The following is a 20,361-nucleotide window of genomic DNA, read 5'->3' as shown; positions in this document are numbered from 1 at the left end:
AAGTGCCAAGAATTGGTTTAGAAGTGTAAAACAGGCAGTATACAGTGGCGTAAAGGGTTTAAAATTTAGAAAAATGGGTTAAGAGTGGAACAATGTGTCAAAATTGGCAAACACTGTTAGTAAAAAGGGATGAAAATGGGTTAAAATAGGTAAAACTGGAGTAAAGTGGCAAAAATGGGTCCAAATTGTGCAAAACTGAAGACAAGTGGCAAATAATAGTAACAAACTGGGTGAGAAAATCCTTTTCAAAAGTATTCTCCATTTTTTAAGGCATCTGGCGACCCCATCTTAGTGTTTCGCGACCCTCAATGGCGTCCCAACCCCCAGGTTGAGAACCACTGCATTAAGCCATATCCATTTCCTGAGAGGGGCGGAGTCAGACAGATCAGTAATATCTAAAGTCACAGACAAAGAAAGGGCTTGTTCTGAGCAGGGCTGAAACAGAGGAGCTTTTAGACATGAAAAATCCAATACTGGAGTTTTTTCAGCAACAAACTTCACAGGCATGTTTTGGGGACCTCTGAGACGGATATAAACTTGTCTTAAAGGGGTAAAATATGTCCCCTTTAGTACTTAATAGTTGTACAATATGACTAGATTTCAAGAGAAAACCCTGCTTATCCAAAAAAACAGACCCCAAGACTTTATCCTTTCTTTTACTTTTTCAAAGTTACACCTTGCTTCTCATATTTTTTCACATTTCAAACTCTATTAGCCACAGGAGTTCATAAATATTCAAGAAAATGTCAAGTGAGACAACAAAATGTGTCCAGGATTTTCAACTTTGTCCAAAGAATAAAAAGATGTAAAGGATTTATGCATTTAAAAATTAAAAAATGTCCTGCAGCATATAAAGGACACCTCAAGTCAGTTCTGCCAAAACATATGGACATGTCAGGCGGTCTGGATGGAGTCTGTGCTAAGCAGCCTTCCATGTGAGCGCTGCAGTTTAAAATATGAGGCTGACTGAGTGAAACCTCCATGGAACATCTTGGCCTGCTCAGTGCAGGGTGGGCAGTCGGTCACCGTGTCTGCTCCGTATTACAGCTGGAATTTCTGCCCAGGCTGTGTGCCTCCTCAGGGTCTTATGAGAAGCATAACATTTTCCTAACTGCATACATCCCTGCAGCTAATGCGCTAGATCATAAAGAAAGTCTGTAATTGCAAGCAGAGCCTCTTTTCCATGCTTCGAAAAACATGAAAAGGGAAAAATCTACTTTTTCATGACTAAAAGCAACATTTGGTTAGCAGATTCTGACATCAGTGGTAACTCATCATGGAGCTGATGAAGATAAATGTTTAAGGCAGTACCATCAAGGCTAGCCTGTGCTAACGTGCTGTAATTATGCAGCACGTGAGCGGCCATGGAGCGTGTTCAAATGGGCAATTTATAAATGTAAATGTCATGGCTTCACCACAGCTCTGATAACTGGTTTGTCATTTTGTTCCACTCCAAATGAGATATGAGCGAGTTTCTGATACTCGAGCCAGGATGCTTAAAATAATTTGTACTAATCACAAACAGCTGCCTTGAAATTTGGTCTGCGATTCTCAAACGACATTGATATAAACTCCCCTCGACAACTAATAATTCATAGTTCTGGCAAATGGGAGTAAAACCATTAACATAGTGGAATGACTTGGACCAGAGATTGTCTGGTCTGCAAGCCTGCTGTAAAGGAGATCGTAGAGCGTGTGGTTGTAGTGTGGTGGATTTATCAGCTTTACCAGAAAGATCAGGTAGAGGTGGATCAGGAGCGTCCATTAGGGTTGTATTCTCCTCTCCAGCGAGGGGCACACTCTCCCCACCATCAAACATCCCAAACACAGAAACGGTGTACTTAGTTCCTGCCCTGATGGAGAAAAAGAAAATTAATCATTCATGTTTTTCGCTGTCTCAACAAAGAAGACTTAGGAATTAAAAATGGGACTACATGTCCAAGAACATCCATAACTCATGCCGGTAAAAATACATGATCTTCATTTTAAAATTAGGCATCTTTAATTTAAAAAATGTCCCTGCTGTACTAAATGATTACAGCAAAGAGAATGAGTCTAAAAACAGTAAAATACAGTATGTTTTATGGATAACAGCTGTTAAAACAGGATGGTTATTAGCAGTGACTAAATGGCTCCTACTCACTATTGTAAAAGGTCTATAAGGTCTAAGTTAACTATAATAAATTAACTAGAATAAAGATTTCAATTATGTTAGTGAAAACTCAAAAGTCCAAATATTTTAAAGATATTGTATTGGTGTTACCTCGCTAAGCTAAATGTGTTTTTAAGGTCTTTGCAAAAGTGTTGCACCATTGCTAAGAAGGTAAGCAGTGGGAAGTTGGTTTCTTAAGACTTTGGGAGCTCGTCCAAGTTTTTCTAGGGGTGAAAAATTGTACAGATTTATCAGGTGGTGAGTCAAGTTTCTCTTTGTTTTACAGAGTGGCTGATGTTCTTTCTGTGATCTGTGTTTTGGTTTGGTTTAATTGATGGTTAAAAATGTTTGAAACAACTTATAATCATATTGGCATGCTCTGTGCAACAATGACGTTCATGTTAAAATCTTGAGCCAACCAATAAAAGCAGGTGGGCATCTTAACAGGAAGTCAATTACCCCTACTTTAAGACAGTAGAAAAATAAAAAATGACACAAAAACTAAGAACGGGACCGATCCAATCCAATATCGGTATCGGGTCAAATATGGACGTAATTAATAGATCGGATATCTGACTGACGGTGCTGATCCAAGTGACTGATCCAAATTCGTCCTACAGTTTACAGTAGACCATGAACGCACCGCAGTCTAACAGGAGACAGTCTGTGTGTAACTGAGCTAGTATTAGTTAGGATGTTCTTAGCAGTATAATTACCTAGTCGATTAAACGTAAATCTATATTTAGAATAGCCAAAACTAGTCTAGACTGTTTAAACTAGAGAACACAAAGATGAGTGGGTGCGATGTTAGCCTGATTACAGGCGGTGCTAGCTTTCGCCTTCATTCTTCTTTGCAGGTTAATATCGTGCTTTGATATTTGGCCTCTTTTCACTTCGGGTGAGGAGTCATATGTGAGCTTAACCCTCGACAGCCCACATACCACTTTATTTCCATTTACTACTCTGGAAAACTGTCGTACCGCGGTCCTCCTACTACACGCTAACAGGTTAGCGCTGAGGTTCTCACTGCTTATATCCAGTGAAGGGTCAGAGAGGAAGGCTGCGGCCATTAACTGAAGCTACAGCGGCCTCTAGTGGCGGGGGGTTCATTAAAGACAATTATAGACAGGGGTGTATATCTTACACTCAGTTGTTGTTGTTTTTTGGATAATGTTGATATTTATTTTTTAGTAGTTGTTCAAATAAATTTGTTTGGAATACATTTAAATTCAATTCATTGTTTTATTTTTTTTGCTTTTTAATAAGAGGAGCTGGGTGGTTTACCAGCCTCATGTAACCTCACACATTGTACAACAACAATAATAATTGTTAAAATAAACATATATATTTACACACACACACATATATATATATATATATGTAAATATATATCGGAATCAGTATCGGTATCGGCACATATTTATTGGAATCAGATTGGAACTGAAAAAAATGGATCGGTGCATCCCTAACAAAAACAGTTTAAAATGCAAAATAGTGGAATTTTGAAATGCAATAATGCAATTAACTAAGAAATTCTAGGATTGGCTGCATCATGGCGGCCCAGGGGTTAGCGCTGTTGCCTCACAGCAACAAGGTCCCTGGTTCACTTCCCAGTCAGGGCCTTTCTGTGTGGAGTTTGAATTTTCTCCCCATCCATGAGTGGGTTCCCTCCGGGTTCTCCGGCTTCCTCCCACCACCAAAGACATGCTCGTTAGGTTAACTGGTAACTCTAAATTGCCTGTAGGTGTGAGTGTGAGCGTGCCTGGTTGTCTGTCTCTATATGTCAGCCCAGTGATTGACTGGCAACCAGTCCAGGGTGTACCCCATCTCTCACCCAATGACAGCTGGGATAGACTCCAGCCCCCTGCGACCCCCAACAGGATAAGTCGTATAGAAAATGGAGGGATGGCAGTGTTAATTTCAGCAGCTTTTCTTAATTTTAGTCTTAGTTTTAGTCTTTAAATAGATGAATCTTAGTTTTAATCACATTTTAGTCATTTCTACCCTTTTAGTTATAGTCTTATTTAGTCGACGAAAACTCAAAACATTTTAGTCTAGTTTTAGTCCATAAAAAGTCCTCACATTTCAGTCTTTACTTTTAGTCCAAGCATTTATTCTCTTGTCTAAATCTGGTGCCGAATCATGGTAGTGTGTTCTCTGCACTCTGCCAAACGTGGGGTCCCTGCTTTCTACAGCTGAGAGGCTGAATAGATACAGATGGATTGTTTTTGACAGATTTACCCACAGTGGAGAAATATCATGGATTTGAATGTCAGACAAAAACTACATTACCTTTTAGTCAAGTTTTAGCCATCTTGACGAAAACTAAACTTACTTTTTGTCAGTTTTAGTCATCACAGATCTATTTTTGTTAGTCTAGTTTCTGTCATGGAAAAAAAGGCTGTCGAACAATTTCAGTCATAGTTTCAGTCGATGAAATTAACACTGATGAATGGATGGAAATTCTGAGATGAATCGCATTTTGTGTGCACTTGTGTTGCAAACTAAATTGCCACTCAGGGACAATAAAGAGGAGTATGTTTATTGGGGAAAAGTTGTGTACAACTTCTTTTAGATGTTTGGGGGAATCTGGAAAATTTCAGGCATTTTCATGAAAGAGTGAAAGGAAAAGGAATTTGTAATTTATGGAAATCTGCTAAGAGATTTTAAGGGAAATTTAAGAGGGCTGGAACAGAACTGTTTTGTCTACCTGGTTGGTAGGCAGGTTTTATCTTTCCGTGCACCAACACTGTGGAACAGTCTACCTATTGACCTTAGGCAGGCATCTTACATTTAAATGTAGATTATGTAGTACAGAAAACACTTTTTTCATATACCAGGGATCTGATTGGCTTTTCTCTGCCTCCAAGACAGATGCCCTACTGTTGTGGCATACTCGTTCCAGTGTCAGAATATCTAAACATCTAATAGCTAGGGAGGCGTACCTTAGCTCCTCTAAAACGACTGTGTTATCATAGGGACCGACCATCAGCTCCCCCAAGTCTATGTCATTCCCAGTGGGGTGAAAGGTAACTTTATAGCCTCTAACATCTCCAGGCGCAGGATCCCAGGTGACTCTGAAACTGTTCTTGGTTGGCTCTGAGGTCTGGAGGTTCCTGGGGGGCTTGTAGGGGGACACTGAAACAGAAGAACAGGGCCAGAATTTTAGAACACATTTTTGCAGAGTTAAAGTCCAACCCATCTCAAACTCTTGGCACAGGTTTGAAGATCAGCCACACCACATAGAAGCCAGTTTCTCATTAGTCCATAATACAATACCTTGAACCCGGTGTCATTTGTTAAATAGCCCAGTGTCATGCTGTGTGTTAGTACTGGTAGCGTGTGATTTAGCATGTGCTTAACTGTGATTTTAGTGACATGGTGAGAAGACGCCGCATCTTTGCAGAGGCAGCAGCACATGTAGAGTACTCATCTTAACCAGTGGTTTAACCATGAAGTCGGTCACTAAACATTATTTTTGGTGGAACACAAGGAAAAAATCTGAAACTTGGACTAAAGGTTCACATTTGTTTCCAAGCAGGGATGATGTGTTAATATTTCTACTTAAATCAGCAACGAAACAGTCAAACAAGCTGTTTCTTTGAGAAATAACTGAGAACATTGAGCTGAGCTATAACTGAACATAAAGGAAGAGGTTTTATCTTTACTGTAAAGTCGAAATGAGAGCAATGCTTTCTACCAACCTCTACCATTTAGCAGTGGCATTATTCCCTGAAAGCTAAATTATTGGATATCCATGGCATCAAGAATTAGAGAAAAAAAACCTCAGAAGACTTTGACAACACTTTTCCACTGGACCGTGAGTGTCTGAAACATGGCTGCCTTCAGGAAGAAAAACAACAAAACAGGACAAACACAGTATCTTCTCTCATCTAAACTCGAAAGAGATCCTAATGATTAACTAAAGACGAAGTGGTATGATGGCATTGACATATAGCCATAGTCAGGTTTCCTGATATTTGAATCTAGCTGATTTTAAAGCCCAGGAGGTACACGAGCCCAACTTTAAGGCATCTATCCACTTTAGCTTGTGGACAATAGAGACTCTCAGAGCAGGGGTTCTCAACCGTTTCAGTCTGCAACCTAAAAAATAAAGGTGCCATGGACTGGGGACCCCCACTGGACCTGAAGGTGGTTCAACAGCCATGCACAATTCAGAATAGTCATGTGGGGACAAGGTCGTCCAGAAAAGGGGGATAAATGGGAGAGTTTGGCCCAGCCAAACTGGGGGCCCATGAAGGTCAGCAAAACAATGGTCTACTGTAAAGTTAAGCTGTGATACCCATACTTTATACTTAACCTGAATAATAACCACTCTGATCAAACATCTTTTTTTAATCATTCATGTAGTAAAAAGCCTTCTTAAAAATCTAATATCCATTTTGTCCAAAAATAAAGAAAATGGTTTAAAAAAAGGCTAAAATGGCTTAATCATGGCAAAAAAATTTTGGAAAATGTGGTGAAGTTGAATTTTAAAAGTAGCAGAAATGTTTTAAAGTGGCAAAAAAGGGGCATAAATAGTGGTAAAAGGGAGTTCAAATGTGGCTGAAATGGCTTTAATTAGCAAAACCGGGTGGAAATTTGGTGAAATGGGATGAAAAATTGATATAAATTGGCAAAAATGGGTTAACCAAAAAAGAAAAAAAATAGGCAGATATAGGCAGAAACTGGTTAAATTACTAAAATCGGGCATATCAAATGATGAGATGTGGTTAAAATGGGAAAAAATGGGTGTATAAAATGGGTTAATAGTGGTAATAATGGGTCAACAGAGGCAACATTCAGCTTATGTGCAAGAATTGGTTCAGAAGTGGCAAAAACAGGCAGAAAAAAACTGGTGGAAAGAGTTTAAAATGGACAAAAATAGGTGTTAAATGGCAAAAATGTGTGGGAAAAAAATGATGAAAATGGTGTTAAGTAGCAACAGTGTAATTTTAAAGTTTTTTTAAGGCATCTAGAGACCCCCTCTCAGTGTCCCGCGACCCCAAAGGGGGTCCCGACTCCAAGGTTGAGAACCACTGTCTTAGAGCAGTGGTTCCCAAAGTGACACTGAGAGGGGTTTTTTAAAAGCTTTAAAGTTGTACACTTTAAACTATTTTTGAAGAAGTCTATGCATAAAATTAATTCAACTCAAAATAAAAACATGGTCATTTAGTGGATTTATCCTCAAATGAAAATGCATTAATCATGGCTGGATAGCTCAGTGGTTTACCAACATGAGGTACCAACATGTATTTAGGTGTATTAAATCACATATAAATCCTTATCATTATGCTTTGTGCCTCTAACTTACTAAAATTTAGTTACTAGTTACTTATTTAATACTATTGACTCTAACTTCATGCCTTTGATTCATAAGTTGGTCTGTTTTGCTTTCACACCTCAAACGAACTGCACCAGGGTTTGTTTGGAAGCGGACTGAGACCCCCTGTTTTCAAGTGGACCAGAGTCCGCTTGTTTGGTCCGCACCAGAGTTCGTCTGAGCTTTCACACCACTTAAAATGACCCGGACTATCCGGGAAAACGGACCAGAGTTTGTTTAAAGCGGACCAAACGGCTCTTAATGCTTAATTAGCAATGGGGATATCTTCAAACCTTCCTGCTATCATATCCAGAGGATTTCTAAAAACAGCACAGAGATGAGGAGAGGGGAAAAAAGCCAAGCTCCTCTGCAGCTCTTTTTACGGGTGCAAACCTCTCTTCATCGTGTATTCTGTTTCGCCCACTGCTTCCTCTTCAAAAAAAACATGACTGCCACCTGGATTGCGGTGAATCCTGTCACATTTGTTTTCTTCTGTTCCCTTTTTTAATAGTTTAGTCATATTCGTCGTGTCACTCTGTGCACCAAACCATGACCCCCCATGACTGTTACACCCCTAACAGCCACTGACTCTATACACACTAAGGCTCAAATCAACGCAGTAGCAGATTTCTAAACTTAATCCCACCAAAGATAAAATTTTAGGATGACCTCAGGTTAAACCCTCCTGGTTGAAATGGACATGATTCTGCAGTGTACTGTCTGTCAGAGGGTTGAATTATGGACCAACGTACGTGTCGTTCCTACTCCTTGCCTTGCTTTTCCTTCCCCGCGCTTGTAGATGGGGTGAACGGTGATATTGTAGGTGGTCATTGGCTGCAGGCGCTTCATGACTGTGGAGGTGACCGACCCAGGGATCCTGAGGATCACTTCCTTTCCTCCAGTACTGGGAGTGTACTTTAGTCGGTAGTTTACCACCTTGCCTGGTGCGGGCATCCATGTGACCTTCATGGTCCGCTCAGTCTCGTCTGACACAGTCAGTTTTTTAGCAGCAGCAGAAGCTGAAAACAGAAGATTTTTCATCAGAACAGGATTCAGGCTAAAACACCTGGACACCTTCAAGGCCAAAAATGTACATGTACAACAAACTGCTATTAAATCAGCATACATCAATATTTTTTTCTACTTTCTTTTCATAAATCTCTTAAACAACTTCAGACCTGCTCAAAACTACCAAACATTCAGTAATTTTCAAGATTTTAACCCTTTAAATGTCAGTTTGATTATTTGAAATGTTTTATTTTTCACTACAAAAAACATAAAACGTGAATTATTTTCCAGAAAATTAATAGTGGAAAGATGGGGCTTTGGTGCTGATGAGAGTCTTGAATGGGTCAAAGATTAGCAACAAAATTGATTTCACTGCCCTTGTATTTTTTATAGTATTTCATAACATAACGTCAAAAATACAAGAATTTGGTGCATGGTCCTACAATGAGTAAATGGTTGAATCTGGTGGAATACGGTAAAAATGTCAAATTTCACTAGATTTCTTCTCATTGGAATGCTGACATTAAAGAATGCATGATTTTATACTGCAATGACAGTGAGATTAAAAAACCTGGTTTTAATGGAAGTCAATGGGGGCATTTTTGCCTCGAAGGTGTCAGGAGGGTATTTCTGACATTACGTAAAAAATATTAATGCAATCACATCAGTTTTGTTGCTAATCTTTGACCCATCCAAGACTCTCATCATCCCCAAAGCCCCATCTTTCTACTATTTATTATATGGAAAATAATCCACTTTTTGCGGTTTTTGCAGTAAAAATGAAATATTTCAAATAATCAAACTGGCATTTAAAGGGTTAAAATTCTGAGAATTATTGAATTTTCTTGTAGTTGTGAGCAGGTCTGAAGTTGTTAAAGAGATTTATGAAAAAAAAGGTTGGAAAAAAATACTGATGTATGCTGATGTAATAGCAGTTTTTTTTGTACGTGTACATTTTTGCCTCGAGGGTGTCCACAGGGTGCCCTAATGTTAAAGTTGGCACTACAAAAAATACAAGGGCAATGAAATCAGTTTTGCTGCTAATTTTTGACCCATCAAAGACTCTTATCAGCACCAAAGCCCCTTCTTTCTACTATTTATTATATGAAAGATAATTTGCTTTTTCTGTTTTTTTTTAGTAAAAATCAAATATTTCAAATAATCAAACTGGCATTTAAACGGTTAAAATCTTGAAAAATGATTGAATGTTTGTTAGTTTTGAGCAGAAAAAACGTAGAAAAATATATTGAAGTATGCTGATTCAATGGCAATTTTTCTGTATGTGTACATTTTTGCCTCGGAGGTGTCCAGAGGGTGGTAAATTTGAGGAGGGCACAAGGGTTAAGTTAACAGATATTTTCAAGCAGTATTCTGCCATTCAGTGTGGCCTGTATGTGCAGAAAAATGCAGATTTTTATTTTTTTCTAGAGGCCACAAAAATGTAGTTATTGTTCATCTAATTTCTTCCGTTCCATCTTTAAGCCAAGTGTGGTTTTGCCTTATGTTCATTTACTGTTCAGAAATGCATGGGTAGATGTTGAGTAATACTAACAGCATGATGCCAAAATGGAGGTTATGAATTAGGCAGAAGTGATCAGAATGCTAACCACATTTTCCCTAGAAACAACCAAACCCTATAAAATCAAACCTATTCCAATGATTCTGCAAGTGATTACAAACTTTGCGAGGGAATAATGTGTATGTTTAATGATCCCAGGGAAAGTATTTCAGACTACTTGATTTTACTCTGGGGAAATTTTATTGGAGGAAAAACACACAGCTTCCAACTTTTCTCTGTGTTGATGGGTCTAAACAAATGAGTGAAGCTGGAAATGTAAAAGTTGGCTGGAACAGTATGTACTAAAACGTGTTCATTTATTTACATTTGTTTTATTTTGGGTGGCCTGTTTGCATTGATCTGGACCTTTTGATTTCCCATGTGTGCATACAGAGTGAGGAATGTGTGTGTTTTTGTCTGATGTTTTATGTCAGCATGCAGTTTACAGTGCGTCATTTACAGGATACACAGGCTTTAACAATAAATATTCCCCTCTGCCTTCAGTTGTCTGTGTTTACTCTGAATTACAATGTGAAAGTATCTTAAATGAACACCTTAATTTAAAACCAGACTACTCCCAGACTAGAAAGGAGAAAGTCCTTTCGGAGAGTGCCAACTGTGCGATTACACAAGCAGAGAAATCAGTTTTGTTGTTGCGCTAAAAGGAAGTATACTTTGGCTCATTTCGCTGTGACCTCATAATGAAAACAAAGTCTTTTCTGCCATGTGTGTTACTATTTGAATACAGTGAAAACTTCCCTCTGTGGGCTCCTGGCCTGACCACACACCATTTAAACACCTGGACTGACCCTTCAAGGTATGCAGCGGTGACTCAAGTCTTTTAAACCTTCAGTAAGTGAAGTAGAGTGGCTCTTTCCTTTAGAGAAGCATAGCTCCCTAAAGGCCAGCTCAGACTTCACGATTTCAGCCAGACTTAAGCCCGACTGCGACTTCACAGCTCGTCGTCAAAACTCAGGCCTGATTTTGAGAGTCGGGAACGACAAACGGTCTTGTAGTGTGACATAATTAAGGACGCGTCCAAGACTCCTTACGATTCCTCAAGACCACGATTCAACAAGACTAGTATGTCAGAATTTTTCGTACATCGTCGTCTAGTTTAACACCCTAACCTGACATCAGCGATGTGAATCCTGACGTCTAACAACAGGAGAACATTTTGCTCCTTATCTTTGCATCATTGTTTACTAGATTTACCACTTTTACCCCCCTTTATTCCCTAAAATTAATGTGTAAATTTTACTTTATTTTATTTACATTATCACATGCATACCTTAAGTTTTATCTGAAGGAGAGCCAGTCCATATTGTCCTCCTGTTGATACATCCATACTTATTATCCATAATCCAATCCATAGTTGTTTCTTATTTTCTTTTCTATGAGCAAGAAGACCGCTACAATCACACAGAGCACTTCTGTTGCAGAGAGATTGACACACTTTGGCCCGCCCCCAACAACTTGTGAACTCGCACTCAGTCGCGGAGACAGCGGTGACTTCAGCATACTCTGAGCGGTCCAGACCACTCTTGTAGTGTGGCCAGGCTGTTGGCCAAGACGGGACAAGATTTTGGTCATATAGTCTGACATGGTGCCATCGTGAATGACCAAAAGAAACGTGTAGTCTTTGCCCCCCTCCCAGAGATGCAGCTCTGCTTGGTGCGTCTACTTTGGTGCTGTTAATTTTGTTTGTTACTTTTACTAATAACTAGTGACTCTAATCAAGGACTCCATGTCTGTCCAATAGAAAACTCAGTCAAAGTCTATATTTTGCAGAACGGGTTGCCTTACCATCAGTAGTTTCCTGTCCTGTGAGGGGCTCGCTGTCTTTGTGACTGTAGGCGGCGACTACAGAAACCTGGTAAAGCGTTTCTGGAGTAAGACCATCCAGAACCGTGTTTGTCACATCCCCTGGCACCGTTTTGTCTCCAGCCTCTTCAGAGAACAAAGACTTCCATCGAACCCGGTACATCTTCACGTTTCCAGGCGCTGCAGTCCAGGATGCAGCAAAGCTGGTGTCTGTAACATCGCTGGTGACCAGGTTTGTGGGTGGGCCTCCCTCTGAAAAATACCCAAACAATGGCGTGGATTAATAAGGTCATGAAACAAACTAAAAACAAAAACCTTACTTGCGTACTTGGACTAAAACTGTGTATTTCTTTAAGATATATCCCTGAATTTCCTTCCAAATTATGCCAGATGTTTTAAAGCTCATCTGTGAGAGAAATTAGAGAAATTTTATATCATATAAAGTCATACAAGCTGGGTTGCTCTAATGTTTTTTCCAGTATTTGTCAGGGCTTTTTTAATCCATCTTCCCTTCAAAACAAAGGAACCGTTTTGATGCTCTGGCAAATTGGAAACTATTAAAAGGCCATCAAGTGGACAAAAGAGCTGAACGACTAACCACAGCTTTTAAAGGCAGAGACGGCTGGAGAAACGTGTTTTTTTTGGTACTTCTGAGGACACCGTTAGTCATTCTGCTTCAGTAAAAACTGCAGAGCATTGTCATGAAACATGGCGGAACAGGATGAACCCAAAGGTGTGTGTTCTACCAAAAGGATAAAAAGACGAGGAAATCTTCACCCTATAAAATCACGATTCTCTTCTTTAGTCATCAGCTTCAAACCTTGAAATTCAGTATTTTGGAACACATGTCAGCACAGACTCAATACTGCCCTTACTTTTTGTGGATTTAAAGAACTCATTGTCCCCTGACTTGGAGGAAATTTCCAGTTTTTAACTTGTGTCTCAACTTTCATAAATCCCGCTCTTGTGGGTGAACTTGGACGGATTTAATGAAGGAAATGTTTGGTAATACTCAAACCGTTCCTCTTGTGTTTTGTCTCAAAATGCTTCAGGTTTGTTCCAAAGATAAAACTATTTTTGCTTTCAATTATTTCGTTGCTATTGTTTCGGTGAACGGAGTTGTTGATCCTTGCTCAAGGAAAAATACCCAACAAGTAGAGCTGGCTAGACATGAGACCAGCTGTAGAAGGTCATGATCCCCAGAGGATGTTTTCTAGAAACTTCTGTGACTCATTGTTGTTTTCTGGAGCCAAGATGTTAAATTTGTTAAAGAAAGCAGCTTGGTCATTCACCAACACTTCAAAATACAATCATCTAGGCACCATTTCATGTAAATCTGACGTACTCAGTGTTTGTCACACTAGCAAAACTTACCATTTAAAATCATTAAGAGCCCTTATTCGACAGGGCAACGCCACGCGGCAAAAATGACTGTGTTCAAAATGGACATTTACCATTCTTCTCCAGCCGTATTCGTCTAAAGCAGGGGTGTCAAACTCAAGGCCCGGGGGCCAAATCCGGCCCATGGCATGGTCATACCCAGCCCCCCAGATCACATCATATCTTTGTTCTAACTGGTCCACCAGTATGAGGTCTGCGGATTTCTTCCAGTATAAAAATGTAAACTTAACCTTGATGATTTAAGATATCCTTGTGAAGTCATAAGAATTAGAAAGAGTAAAGAGTTAAAACATTTTGATAAAAAGTCAGGAATGTGGGAAAATAAATTTGTGTTTTCATTTTGTATCTACAATTATGAGTTAAAATTATGGTTTTGACTTTTCACATAATATTTTGAACATTCAATTCACACTTTTAATTTTCTAGTCATATTTTGACATTTTAAAATCATGAATTTGAATTTTATCTTATCTTTTAACATTTTCAACTTCTAACGCTAAATTTTAATCCCAAATATTAATCTTTTGGATTTAAATCTTAAAATTTGTTCTCATCGTTGGACATTTATAATTTAGTATTTTAATTTTATCTCATATTTTGACATTGAAATCTCATGATTTAGAATTTTATCTCATATTTTGACCTTTCTAATCTCTTGATTTAGATTTTTCTCATTTCTTGACCTTTTCGACTCCTTAATATAACTTTTAATTCCAAATATTGACCTTTTTGAATGAAATTTCTTTTTCTGTCTCAAATTTTGACCTTTTAAACTTATGCTTTTGAATTTTATCTCAAATTTTGAAATTTTAAAGTCATAATTTTGAATTTTAACTCAAATTTTAACCTTTTATACTCATGGTTTTTAATTTTATCTCAAATTTTCAACTTTTACAGTCATAATTTTTAATTTCATCTCAAATTTGACCTTTTAAACTCATGGTTTTGAATTGTATCTCATATTTTGACCTTTTAACTCATAATTTTCAATTTTATCTCAAATTTTGACCTTTTAAACTCATCATTTTGAATTTTATCTCAGATTTTTACATTTAAAAGTCATAATTTTGAATTTTATCTCATATTTTTACCTGTAAAAGTCATAATTTGGAATTTTATCTAAACTTTTGACCTTTTAACTTATAATTTTGGATTTGATCTCATATTATTACATTTAAAACTCATAATTTTATAATTTTTGTCATATTTTGACACTATGAAACTCATGGTTTTGAATTCTGTCTCATATTTTCAACTTTAAAAGTCATAATTTTGAATTTTATCTCAAATTTTGACCATTTAAACTCATGGTTTTGAATTTTTACTTATATTTTCACCTTTTAACTCATAATTTTGAATATTATCTCATATTCTTACATTTAAAACTCATAGTTTTTAAGTTTTTCTTATATTTTGACAATTTGACATTTTGACAAACTCATCATTTTATAATTGATCTCATATTTGGACGTTAAACTTAATTTTGAGTTTTATGTCATATTTTGACCATTTAATCGATGATTTTAAATTTTATTTAGTAACTGTTAAAAATCAGGATTTTAACTTTTGACTTTTTTTTGTCAGAATCATTTGTCATCAATGTTACATTTTTTTCCTATAATTGGTTACTGGTGAAAATGACGTTTACAGTCTATGGGAAACTCTGACCCAGTTAAGATCTCATGTTAGACCCAAGTTCAGAATCCGGCCCCTGCTGGTACTGAGTCTGACATCACTGCTCTTAAGTATTCTTGCATGTGTTGTTTGTACCTTCAGTGCTTTTGTATTTTTGGACACATGAACATCCTGTTGGTTCTGATTGATAATCCTGTTTCTCCTTAAATGCGGCTGCCTGCAGCCATCACAAAGACTTAGAAGAAGGATCCCCCTGCATTGGTAACCAAAAGGTAAAACAAAAAAAGGGAACAACACCGCAATCCAGCTGTGATTTGTTGAAAAATATTCAGTTTTAAGACACCAGACGGTTCCTTTGTTTTTGTATTCCTTATGGAGACAATTCCTGTTGTTTCTCTGATACAATAAGGAGAGTGTATTTAGGAAACCATTCACACACCACTTAAATTCAACCATCATCTAAGTAATGAAGTGACATCAGCTTCTAGAAATGTGCCAACAATGAAAAGGGTTCTATTTGAGAAATCTACATACACACCAACAGAAAAAATGTGCTCACTGGTTTCCACAACATGAACTGGACCTTCTGAGGATTTACATCAGAAGGTAAAACCTCGTAGATTTATTTTAACATCTCACCTAAACAAATGTTTGATTTCCTATACAGACGAAATGGTATGTCTGAACGTCTGTGAGAGATGGAAGACTCTAAAGAAGGTGACAGCGAGGCGCTGGAAAGAACAATTTTCCATGTGATTTTTTTTAGTCAGATCCTGCTATATAATTAAGAAAGTGAGCCTGAAATATATCTCATTCCTGCTTTTGCCAGTTGATACAGATCTTATGAGAGGGGGAAAGGAAAACACCAGAATCGACTAATGTTTATAGACGGAAAAAATGTTTCTGGGCTGGATTCAAGACAACAAAATTCAGGACACTTCAATTTAGAAAAACTCTCTGTGCACACTGATGAGGGCCAGAGTGTAACAGGCTGTTCTTATTAAATGTTCCTACTTATACCCACAAAGGTTAATGAAATGTAATTAGTATAAAACCCACAACATTGTGAACCAATTAGAAGCCATCTGCAGCATTATTAGACAATCAGGGCTACAGCTCCAGCCGTCCAAAATGTGTGAATCAGAGGATGTATTAGAAAGACGGACAAAGTCCATTTAAAAGGCAGCTGATAGCCGGGCAAGTCACACAATGCTCAGCTTTCACCAAGGAGATGAGAGTTTAAACACTCTTTGTTCCACTCCTAATGAAACCCAGACTGTCATAAATATATATATATATATATATATATATATCCATGTAGATAGATAGACAGATAGAAAGACAGACAGACAGACAGACAGACAGACGATAGATAGATAGATAGATAGATAGATAGATAGATAGATAGATAGATAGATAGATAGATAGATAGATAGATAGATAGATAGATAGATGGATGGATGGATGGATGGATGGATGGATGGATGGATGGATAGATAGATAGATAGATAGTACTACCTAACACTTATCATAGAGCATAGAGAGGTCACATGATTTCCTTTTCTGAAAGTAATTCATTAAATGAAGAAAACAGAATAACAGAATTGAAAAAACAGAAATCAAATCCCTTTTTTAACCCTTTACCTACTGACCCAGCACCAGCACTATGTTTTATATGTCCGGAGTTTAATCACCCTAACTCTGTCAAAGTTTGTCCGATCAGAAAAATTCCAATGGCATTGGAAAGCTGAGAATTGTGGGCATACGCACATATATGGTTCGTAGCTAAACACCGCTACACGGATTCTAAACACTGTAACTCCTCAAAAGTTTGCTCAATCTAAACAATTCCAACACTGACAGAGAGCTGAGAATCTGTGCTTTCCGGCAATATATGATGTGTGATATATATATTACAGTAATGTTGAACAGTACCGCAAAAACGGCAGCTTTGGCAGAAGACGAGTGAGAAAGGAGAGTGAAGGAAGAGAGTAAAAGGAGAGCGAGCGAGAGTGGTGTTTTATTTTCAGAAATAGCGTTAGATAGTGGCATTTGTGCGTGTCTGTCATGTGCAATAACAATATGTTACTTGAGAATGTTGAGAATGCATTTTTCCACCTTTATTTGCACTAATTGTGGCCTATGTATATAGTTATCTTTTGCACTGTGTTTTGCACACCCAGAGTCCTAGACTCAAAAATGACTGCTGATTGTTCTAAACATGTATAAGTTCACATTTCAAATGTCAAATCAAAACTTCATGAGAAATAACAAAATTTCTTCTCATAAAAGCCATGAAAAACAAATCTGTTTTTGTGTTTTTCTTCTTTTAAACTGCTGACAATTCCATATAATGTGCAATAATCATTAACCAGATGTTGAAAAGTAAAGTTCAAGTACTCCTGGGAAAAGGGACCAAAGCTCTCAGACTTAGGGCATTTCCTGACTATTTTACAGCCATGATAACAAAATATGTCCAAGTCGCCAGTTTTAGACTCAGTAGGTCAAGGGTTAAAATGTTATCTGTTTTTCCATTTTTGTTACCAAAGTAAAAAAAAAAAAAACAGAAAAACAAGAGTTTCTCCCGTTTTTTTGAGTCTGGTTTCAACCAGGAAATGGATCTGGCAGAAAATACACTGACCCTTAATATATCAGTCAAAATACTTAATAAAAATGCTGAAATATTTGTGATTCTTTCCATCAGAAGACTAGATTTAATACAATACAATACAATACAACACAAGAACTTTATTTATCCCCAAAGGGAAATTCACTCATCTGGGATTCTCATCTGTTTACTGTAGAATTATACAGTCTAATAGCTTATGGTATGAAAGATTTTCTAAATCTTCCTGTCCTGCAGCGCAGGGATAGGAGCCGTCCACCACCGTTGTTTCTTTGCTCACTGAGGGAGATATGAAGTGGATGATCCATGTCTCTCAGAATAGCCTCCACCTTACTCTCTCCACCTCATCCTCCAATGACTTCAATTTGATTCCAACCACAGAGCCAGCTTTTCTAACCAGTTTGTTCAGATGCCTTGCATCCTTGTGTTTTACACTGCCTCCCCAACAGACTGCAACATAAAACAGAACACTTGCCACCACAGACTGATAAAACATCTGCAGCATCTTACTGCTGGTTTGGATCTGTGGAAATCTATGATCATTTCCTTTGTCTTTGAGGTGTTGAGTAAGAGGCAGTTTTTGTGACTTCAGTCACTGAAGGCACTTATCAGATCCCTGTATTCGGCTTCTTGTCCATTTCTGATACATGCCACGATAGCAGTGTCGTCCGAGTATTCCTGGATGTGGCAGGACTCAATGCTGTATTTGAAGTCTGATGTATACAGTGTGAACAGGAATGGAGCCAGAACTGTCCCTTGAGGAGCCCCTGTACTGCTCATTAATGTCCCAGAAACACAGTTCCCCAGCCTGACAAACTGTGGCCTTCCTGTCAGGTAATCTATGACCCAAGAAACACAGGAAGGATCCACTCCCAACTCCGTGAGTTTGTCTTTGAGTATGGTGGGTTGGATGGAGTTGAATGCGTTTGAAAACTCAAAGAACATGATTCTCACATAAACTCCAGGTTCCTCCAGATGAGACAGGGCACGGTGAAGCATGAAGAGGATGGCATCATCCACTCCAATGTGTTTTTTGTGTGTAAACTGCAGGGAATCGAGTTTGTCTTTGACCTCAAGCCTCAGTAGGCGTACAATCAGCCGCTCCAGAGTTTTCATGATGTGTGAGGTAAGGGCAATAGGTCTGTAGTCATTTAGTTCAGCCGGACATTTGATTCTTGATACCGGTACAACACAGGATGTTTTCCATAGAGCAGGCACCCGCCCCAGCTGTAGACTCAGGTTGAAGATCCTGTGGAGAAGTTGACACAGTTGTGCAGCACAGTCTTAAGCAGCCTTGGACACACACCATCTGGGCCAGCTGTCTTCCCAGAGCAATGTCTCCCAAGCTCCAACCTCACCCCTGTCTCTGTGACAGAGAAGGGTACAGGTGCTAGAAGGGAGGTGGCAGCAGCTGTGGAGACATGTGTAGGAGACAGAGAAGGAGAAGGAGGAGCTATAGTGGGGATTTCCATATGTTGAGGAGAAGAAGGAGGAGCAGCAGTGGAAGTAGGTGTGTCCACATTGTCAAATCTGTTGAAGAACAGGTTGAGTTCATTAGCTCTTTCCACATCACCCACTATTGGCTCCCTTTTCTTTTTATTGTTATGTCCAGAGATGGTACTGATTCCTCTCCACACATCACAGATGTTGCTGTGTTGAAGATTCCTCTCTATCTTCTTTTTGTATTCCAGCTTTGCCATCTTCAGTCTCCTCTTCAACTCATGTTGCACTTCTTTGAGACGTTCTTTGTCACCGTCTCTAAAAGCTTTCTTTTTCTGGTTGAGGATTGCCTTTATGTGGCTTGTGATCCAAGGTTTGTTATTGGGGAAACAGCGAACAGTCTTTGCAGGTATGACTGTGTCTCTACAGAAGTTGACGTACTCAGTAAAACAATCAACCTGTCTGTCAATGTTCATACTGTCCTCATCCGTTTCCAGCAGAACATTTCAGTCTGTTGATTCAAAGCAGTCCCTTGGAGTTTCACTAGCTAGAGGAGTCCATCTTCTGATTTTGACAGTTGCAGGCTGCCTCAGCACACAAGGTTTGTAACAGGTTTGCAGATAAACCAAGTTATGATCTGACCTGCCCAGTGGTGGTAAGGCAGTAGCTCTGTAAGCTTCTTTGACATTGGCATACAGCAGGTCTAGGGTTTTGTTTTCTCTGGTAGGGCAGTTAACAAACTGTGTAAATCCAGTCAGGTGAGAGGAGAGGGTGACATGGTTGAAATCTCCTGATATTATTACAAGTGCCTCAGGATGTTGAGTCTGTATCCTAGCAACAGTATCATGCAAAACATCACACGGAACCAAATCAGTTGCCTTGGGTGGAATGTATACAAGTATTATTATGATATGACTGAACTCCCTTGGAACATAATATGGCCGAAGGGCAACTGCCAACAGTTCAATATCTGGACAACACAACTTCTCCTTAACAGTTATGTGTAAGGAGTTACACCATCTCTGGTCAACAAATAAAGCCAGACCCCCTCCTTTCTTCTTGCCACTAGCTTTAGCATCTCTGTCTGACCTTACGAGAGTGAAGCCAGGTAGATCCACAGTTGAGTCTGAGTTGTTTTGATTCAGTAAAACACAGGAGACGGCATTCACGATATGTTTTGTTGTTCTGTCTCAATGAAAGAAGCTCCTCTCTTGAATAAACTCTTCTCCCAGCAGAAACCTCCATCAGCAGCTGACAAAACACGACAAAAATATGAAAAAATAAAGCAAAAATTGAAAACAGTTAAGAGACACCAAACTTTGCAGCCACTTTCAGAGGCGCAGGTTCCAGAATGAAAATGCTAGATTAAAATGCTAAGATTTATTAATACCTGG

At 38.5% G+C, this 20,361-nt stretch overlaps 1 protein-coding gene across 3 annotated transcripts in view; it reads right to left on the bottom strand.

Annotated features, from left to right (window-relative positions):
- col12a1b (collagen, type XII, alpha 1b) overlaps nucleotides 1–20,361 on the bottom strand; it is a 276,137-nt gene that overhangs the window by 199,780 nt on the left and 55,996 nt on the right. For all 3 annotated transcript variants that reach the window (XM_041805206.1, XM_041805207.1, XM_041805208.1), the window contains exons 14-17: nucleotides 11,848–12,117; nucleotides 8,228–8,494; nucleotides 5,098–5,290; nucleotides 1,729–1,853 (exon numbers count right to left, since the gene is read on the bottom strand). In XM_041805206.1, coding sequence (XP_041661140.1) covers nucleotides 1,729–1,853; nucleotides 5,098–5,290; nucleotides 8,228–8,494; nucleotides 11,848–12,117 — 855 coding nt within the window. The remainder of the gene's footprint in view (nucleotides 1–1,728; nucleotides 1,854–5,097; nucleotides 5,291–8,227; nucleotides 8,495–11,847; nucleotides 12,118–20,361) is intronic.

The sequence above is a fragment of the Cheilinus undulatus genome, linkage group 14, assembly GCF_018320785.1.
Source record: "Cheilinus undulatus linkage group 14, ASM1832078v1, whole genome shotgun sequence".
NCBI classification, from domain to species: domain Eukaryota; kingdom Metazoa; phylum Chordata; class Actinopteri; order Labriformes; family Labridae; genus Cheilinus; species Cheilinus undulatus.
The sequence above is the reverse complement of the archived record's forward strand: the minus strand, read 5'-3'. Positions and strand labels throughout refer to the sequence as shown.